This window comes from Vigna radiata, chromosome 8, assembly GCF_000741045.1.
Source record: "Vigna radiata var. radiata cultivar VC1973A chromosome 8, Vradiata_ver6, whole genome shotgun sequence".
NCBI classification, from domain to species: domain Eukaryota; kingdom Viridiplantae; phylum Streptophyta; class Magnoliopsida; order Fabales; family Fabaceae; genus Vigna; species Vigna radiata.
Genome location: NC_028358.1, coordinates 31,610,198 through 31,617,451, shown reverse-complemented (window position 1 = coordinate 31,617,451; position 7,254 = coordinate 31,610,198). Strand labels below are relative to the sequence as shown.

General features: G+C 36.3%; 1 protein-coding gene across 1 annotated transcript; it reads right to left on the bottom strand.

Moving 5' to 3' along the window:
* Nucleotides 1–443: 443 nt before the first annotated feature.
* On the bottom strand, nt 444–6,812 carry LOC106770527 (kinesin-like protein KIN-14G). Its single transcript, XM_022784745.1, has 19 exons — nt 6,468–6,812; nt 5,859–6,025; nt 5,552–5,695; nt 5,200–5,436; nt 5,024–5,095; nt 4,819–4,887; nt 4,589–4,666; nt 4,330–4,461; nt 4,034–4,115; nt 3,858–3,953; nt 3,586–3,762; nt 3,400–3,506; nt 3,109–3,297; nt 2,842–3,002; nt 2,321–2,574; nt 2,055–2,218; nt 1,747–1,929; nt 808–1,256; nt 444–675 (listed from the first exon to the last, which is right to left on the bottom strand). Exons 1-19 carry the CDS (start codon nt 6,583–6,585, stop codon nt 567–569), a joined length of 2,988 nt encoding a protein of 995 aa, XP_022640466.1. The 5' UTR covers nt 6,586–6,812; the 3' UTR covers nt 444–566.
* Between the last annotated feature and the right edge of the window lie 442 nt (nt 6,813–7,254).

The window sequence follows — 7,254 nt, the reverse complement described above, 5'->3', positions numbered from 1 at the left end:
AATCAGAGTACACTTATTATAATTATATATATTTTTATTTTTTAACTTCAAATACTAATGTATATTATTATAATATTAAAATAAGTTGTGACGTGTTTTTTTAGAATGTAAAGTTATCATTGTCCCTTTCGTTTTCCCATTACTCAATCACTTATCATAAACACTATGCTTTACAGAAGTATGAACCTTAATTAGTGACGTTAAAAAGATGAACTCCTTTGCCTAAACCAACCACTTTCACTTTCACAATGTTCCCATAACCCTTCAACCCTTTCCGCTATACGGATCTAACCCTTGTCGGTAGACAATATAGTGTTGTGTCGTGGAAAACACAAACAAAATTGTCAACCTTCGTCTTTCTGTTCTTTTTTCTTCTTACAAAAACTAGGTTTGTATAGAAAGATGGTTTGGAATGGGATTCATGCTCACCACCAGAGAAACACAGGTAACTATTTTATGCCCCTCTAATGGAAAAAAAAAAAAGAAAAAAAAGCTTCTCTCTGCGCAACTAAATTATAGATACAATGTTAAGGTGGTGAAGCAACAAAATATCTTGAGCAGCTTTCTCATTTGGCATTTCCAGTTCTTCTTTTTGCATCTAGATGCTTTTTCTGTTGACTAACTACCGTCGGTTGTCTCCTTGATGATGAAGGAGACAATGAGGGGATCTTACTCCTTGTTTACATACATACACACACACACAAAATAAAAAGTTAGTAAACAGGAACTGAATAGTAAGTATGATCCTTTGACAAGAACAAAAGTATAACATGAAGTGAAACACCTAGGTTGTCTAAATATGGATACCTGTTTTCTTGATTCTTGGCTTGTCTTGAATGTGGTGATTTTTTTGTTTTAGCTGCTACTCCGTTGGAAAGAGTGGTTGCTTTTGGTACGTGTACATGTGATGATTCCCAACTCTTGTCTGATTCTGAGCTTTCACTGGTTGCTAACTCAAATTCATCACAGTCATTTATGGTGGTCACCTCCGTGCATATTTTGGAAGGGTCAAAAATATCCAAGGGACTTAGCGTTGGAGAAGATGACCGCTTGCTTTCTGTATCACAGTCTCCCACGAGGTTGTTTTGGCCATTCCTTTTTGTATGCTTACCAAGACAATCCCCAGAAACCAATTCTTTATCATCCTCATTTCCGTTTTCCTCTGCATGATGTGGCCAAGGTGGTGAGTTCCTACGAACGTCCAAGGGGTCAAGGCTTCCTCTTTTCGTGAGCTTCGGGCTACCCTTTTTCTTGTCCTACAAAATCATTTTTCAGAGAACTTGTGCGTGAGCGTGACATTAATCAATCGCTGGTTTTGATAAAGGACATTCATTCACATTTGGACTTAATTTTTGTGCACTATCAAGATAAAAAGCTTCACGGTATCAATCAATAATAAGACATTATTCTGATACACGTTAAGGTGATTATTATAAAGTCAACAACTTATGCATTATACTTTATGATTGAATGACAATAAAAACTCTTCATACATTCGACGCATGAACTATTACTTGTACTTTTAGATGCTCATGGTATTACTGCAGGTATATCACCTTGGACATTTAAGATCATTATGTCCATAGATAAAATCACTAAATATGTCATTATCAGGTTATTCTGTGTTCAAGATATAGCTTGTCACAATCAGTTTACTTCCAAAAATTTTGGGAGAAAAGGAGAGTCATCTCTAAAAATAAAGTTTATACCAAAGATGCCTTAAATTAATTTCGTGGAATACGTTACCTCAACGGTGTTACTGGAATCTTCCCTTGGTGGCTTACGATTTCCATGAGACGAAGTAGGAGACCGTGCAGTGGAAGACAATAGAGATTTGGACTTTGGAGTTTCAGAAATGCTATTTGCAGACTGATGAAATTGTTCCGATTCTCCATCCTTCCTGGCGGAGGTTGCCTTTAGAATCGCAATCTGACAAAGAAGCAGTAGAAACAAACATTCGTGTTGAAAATGCGCAATTTCCATATATAGTAAAATATGCTCCCATTAATTTAATGTACTGATTGTTTAAGAAAACAGACAAAAATTGTAAGAACCTGTTCTTTAAGCTCTTTGACCTCTGAACTATCTTTGTTAACTCGAGCAGCACCAAGTTCAACAGTGGATACCCTTTCTGCGAACTTCAATGTACTGATTGTTTCTCCAATGGCATCTGGCTCGGGACTAACATGAACAAACATAAGTGTCTTTGCTTGGCCTCCTGGTACACATAAACAAATCACCTCCTTAACAGATAACACCTAAGTGAAGACAAACCGTAGCAATTGAAGAAATTGTATAACGTAGAAGCAGGGAAGCATACCGAGAGAATCTTGAAGTAACTGAGTAAGTTTGCTGTTCCTATAAGGAACGTGTGATTGCTTTTGGGCAAGAGAAGCAATTACATCTCCTAATGCAGAAAGCGACTTGTTAATATGTTGAGCCTCCTTCAGCCTATCTCCTGTGACCTCAGATTTATCAACCCTCTCACTTCCTGCCAAGTCAACTAAGTGGATACAACCACGAAGACTATTCCCTGATGCTAGCTCTCTTCCGTGAACATGAACTGTCAAGCAGCTGCAATCATTGTAGTACAAGCAAGTGCCGATTAATATTGTGATGAAAACTTACACGGTAAGAAAAAAGGACCAAAATGTGTTAATTGTCTAACCCACAAAAAGGGGATACTATTTTTTCACCAACTGAAATGGTAATGGGAAACACAAAGTTCAAAATCTATAACGAAGTTAAAGCACGGCTACTTTTTCTTTCTTTGGATTCTGTTGTTTGAAATGAAATGAATGCTTTAAGTTGAAGAATTTAAGAGATAAACTTAGCCTGTACCTATGAGAACGACTACTCCGATCATTCATGGCAGTAGAACTAACTGCCCGGTTATTTTGTCCCAAGTTCATTAACTTTAAGACATCGGAAGTGGATGAAACAGGAACAAGGTTTGCATCTGGCACGTTAATGCCATTATGAGAACTGTTGCGGATTTCTAATGTATGAAGTGTTAAAGGGCCACAAACATGAGCAATATAATCACTCAATTAAAGTGGTATATATGCATAAATCCTGTATAAAGAAAATAACTAGTTTAGTATAGAGAAAAGGATATCTTTTGTGAGTACTGTCTGTCGATAATAGATCTCTGACTTGTTCATTGTAAATCTCAAGCATTTGAACAGATATATCATAGTGAATGGTGTCTTTTCTCTGCTCCGAGATTTGGAAAAGATCTTTCAGAGCCCGGAAGTTGACACCCACTGTTTCCTCAGTATAATTGTCTGGTCCAGACTGTATCATTACAAAGAGGCAATAAGACAGTTATTACTCGTTACAAGTTAGTGGGAGAAAACATGGAGAAAGCAACAAGATGGTCTAATCTAAATCCCTCACCATAGTGTGTGTTTTTCCTGATCCTGTCTGACCATAAGCAAATATACACACGTTGTAGCCATCAAGAACCGAACGAATAAGTGGTTTTGTATCTGAGAAAACCTCCGCTACAGAAAACAAAAATGCAACCATGAGCAAAATATAGAGTGACGATAATTTTTACGAAAGGACAATAGAAAGACCAACCTTGGGTTGAAGAAGGACCAAAGACTCTGTTGAAATTAAATGTCTTCTTCCCGTCTTTCCCGTTTTTGGATGGCACTATGAGTGATATACTTCCTTCATCTATGTTACTGACAGAGCAATGATGATTTGGTTGGGCACCTTTTGAGGGACGAACTCTACAGTACACCCTAATATTTCCTACCGTCGTATCAAATTCGGCCAATTAGTCTTATTCAGAATTTATAGATATAAAGGGAGAAAATTGTTTAGACTCTGACCACTTGAGTTTTTACCTTTAAGGTCTTGCAATTGATTATAAAGCTTGCGGTTTTCTTCAAAAATTTTCTGATATCCTGAAGCAGCAGAAGCTAGGCCATGCAGGTGTTTACCTATTAAGAGTAGGTAGTAATCAGCTAGACTGTATAGATGTTTTTGTAAATAATAGGATTTTCTAAAGCATTATACGTACTTAGATAGATCATATCCTCCTGGTATTTATTTTGCAGAACCTGCATTCCTGTTTTTGTTTGATGAACCATCATTTTCAATTCCTAAGGATTGTCAACATCAAATTGGTTACTTTTTCTAATTACTGAAACAATGTTGTAACTTAAATTCCGGGTCCATGTTTAGGCAATAGAATTCCTAGGAAAACTCTTAGGTCAAACCATTCAATCTAGCTCTAGTTGCATGTCTATATGGTATCATATTAGACTTATACATGGTCCAATTGTGGTTATTTAATATTATTCTGACACGAGTTACCTGGACGTTCTCGTTTTGCTGCTGAAATAACTCTTGCTGCTTAAAATACTGGCTGTTTGGTTCTTCATCGACATTGTACTTCACATCAACAAATTCCTTGTGTTTAACCACCACATCTTTATCTTGTTCCATCTTAATAATTGATTGAACAGAAAATTGAGTTACGTAAAATTGCATCATGATACCAAGCGATATATGAATACGTTCACTTGAAATTTGCTGAGCATTTTGCTAAAGTCTCTTCAAATCTTAGATTTACCTCTTCACCATTACAAGCAGATTTCACATTGGAATCCTCTGCTTCAGGCACTGCCTTATGGTTTTGAGTTGTTTTGAACTGTCAAAGTAAAAAATTTGGCATAAAATTCAGTGAGACTCATGGACTCAGATATTACGAGGAGACATTCAAACGAAAACAATTTGAAAAATTTATTTTTCATTGGCGTCACTAATGAGGCTGAACTTTGCCAAAAGACAGAGAAAACACACCATTTCTTGTTGGATTAGCAAGCGTTTTTCAAACTCCTCCATGACTCTGCTAAGTAGAGACTCCACCACCTGTAATAGCAACAGACAGAGAAGAGTAAATTTGAAATAAAATATAAAGGTAAAAATTGAAAAACTCAATTTAGAATGAACTAGTGAATAATAAAATCTATATTGAAGCTGAGGATAAGCAATAACGCTTACTTACAGTGGGAATTTCTTCTAGCTTCTTGTCAGATAAAATTTCACGAATTAGTAAATTCAGGGAGGGTATAGAACCCTGCAAATACCAATCCAACCAAAAACCTCAGACAGATGCTATAATCATTCTCCACATGTAGAGACAAAAGCAAAATATGATTATAAATGATAGTGCTCGCTAACCCCTTCACTGTTTGTAGAAATATCATTCAGTAACCCATCTTTATCGCCTAACCTACTACCCTTTGACAAAGACCTCATGAATGGTTCTGAGACTTTCATCATAATAGCTGGTTTAGCATTGGTAGGTGGCTTTGGATTCCCACCATATTTCCATGACCCATTTTTTCCTCCCTGTTTCCATTCACTGTAAGACTTAAGTGCTAAAACACAATTCACTATCCTCGAAGATTTTCCTCCCTGTACATGGAAGAACAAAATGTTAAAGTTGAAGACAATTGCATTATAGTAATGCAGCATTACGTGATTCGAGTCTATTAAAGTAATGAAAGGTAATGAACTTTCTTAGCCGCACCTGTTCTATATCGGACACTTCAAAGGTGGGAAGCCCCATTTCTTCCATAGTTACCAGAAAATTCCTTACATTTTCAAAGTATTGGTAAGTAGACAGAGGTGCCCCATCAGGAATGACAACACTATCGCAGGGGACTTCAACTACCTAACATTACAGGTTCAATCATTATCATTTGTCAGAAAGTAATAGCCATATTGATTGATATCCAATGTCAATAACATGCATGTATAGATAATACCCAGAGGGCAGAAGAACTATAATCTAGATTTCAGTTTCATGAAAAAGAAGCAAACATGCTTACACACACCTTGGGCACTGCTCCGGGTTGAATTTTGTTAAGAGCATTGCAAAGGACAATGCCACTTCGTAATGCAATCCTGAAATCTTCTTCAGTAGGCTCATCTGGAATGTCTTTCCCTCCAACAACTCCAACTGTCTTTCTTAGCCACCCAGCTGCTTCATTCCTTCTTGAGGCTGCAATACCACTCACTAGTCTTAGTTTCATGCATTCTAACAACTATCAAACTTGTATTATTTTTGTTGTTGTTGTTGTGATGCCATCAACATATAGGGTTTACTACAACCAATCCAAAGAACCACAAAACTAGTGATTCTTTAAAGGCTCTTGCTATTGATATCCAATCAGAATCAGAATTTCACTTCGTATTTGATGTTTAATGAAAACATTATGCATATTAACATAAAGTCATGAAACTTTAATTCTGATTGAAAATAACACCAAAATATCTAAGAAACCTGTATCAAAATTCTGCACTTCAAATTTAAAAAAGAACACAAACAAGTGTCATTCACTCTAGGCAAAAAACCAACGTTGTCAATGGATTGAATGTGAACATTGCCTGAAAAAAAGATATTAAGAATGGAAGAGAGAGAGAGAGAGAGAGAGGATATGTACAAGCTTCTTCTGCCATCCTTGATGCCAAGTGAATGTCGCTTAAACAGCTTCCGTGCGTCTGAAGAACATCTTCGACCACAGATACAACAGAGAATGGCAAGGCTAGCTCTGGCGCCATGACTTGGCCTCAACCAACAACAACTCAAAAACAGCAACAAGAATTCCAACCAGAATCTATTACAAATCTAAGACATTACAGCTAAAAGAATATAATCCAAGGCTTCCATGAAGAAGCTCGATCATGTTCAAAATGGCACCATAGTTTAGCTAAATTCTGAGGGAAAGGCAAAAAGAATGAACATTTTGCCCCCCCGTGATTCTGAGAAGAGCTGCTGCAGAATCACAGAGAAAGGCAATGAATTGTAGAAAGAAAAGAGAAAATGGCTATTGAAAATTTTCTCTTTCTTTGTCAGGGCAATTTTTTCCTTGTTGGTGTAGTTTCCCGTTTCTAATATTAACGTGAAAAAGCTACACCCAACCTGGTTCCGAGCCTCTCGCCTAGTTTATATCTCACTGTTCTAACAAATATGTTATAACTAATATTTCCATGTAAATATGGTAAGAAAATAGTAACTATTTTCATGTCAAATTCTACACATTTATTATTATATTTTGTACTTTCAACTCACTCTATATTACAGCTATACTATGGTTTGGACTTCATGATTACAGCTACCTTTTCCCCAATAAACAAAAACATCGTAGTAATGTTGGTTGTAAAATATTCAATAAGTATAAAAAAATAAATATTTACTAAAAAGCAAGAATTTCTTATATTGATATGCAT

What these genes read in the sequence shown, in the direction of transcription:
- LOC106770527 (XM_022784745.1), bottom strand. Translation starts at nt 6,585, where the DNA reads ATGGCGCCAGAGCTAGCCTTGCCATTCTCTGTTGTATCTGTGGTCGAA. An exon ending in CTGCTTGTAATGGTGAAGAG is followed by an intron (nt 4,462 to 4,588) that starts GTAAATCTAAGA and finishes TCAATTATTAAG; the next exon opens with ATGGAACAAGATAAAGATGT. An exon ending in AGCAAAACGAGAACGTCCAG is followed by an intron (nt 4,116 to 4,329) that starts GTAACTCGTGTC and finishes GACAATCCTTAG; the next exon opens with GAATTGAAAATGATGGTTCA.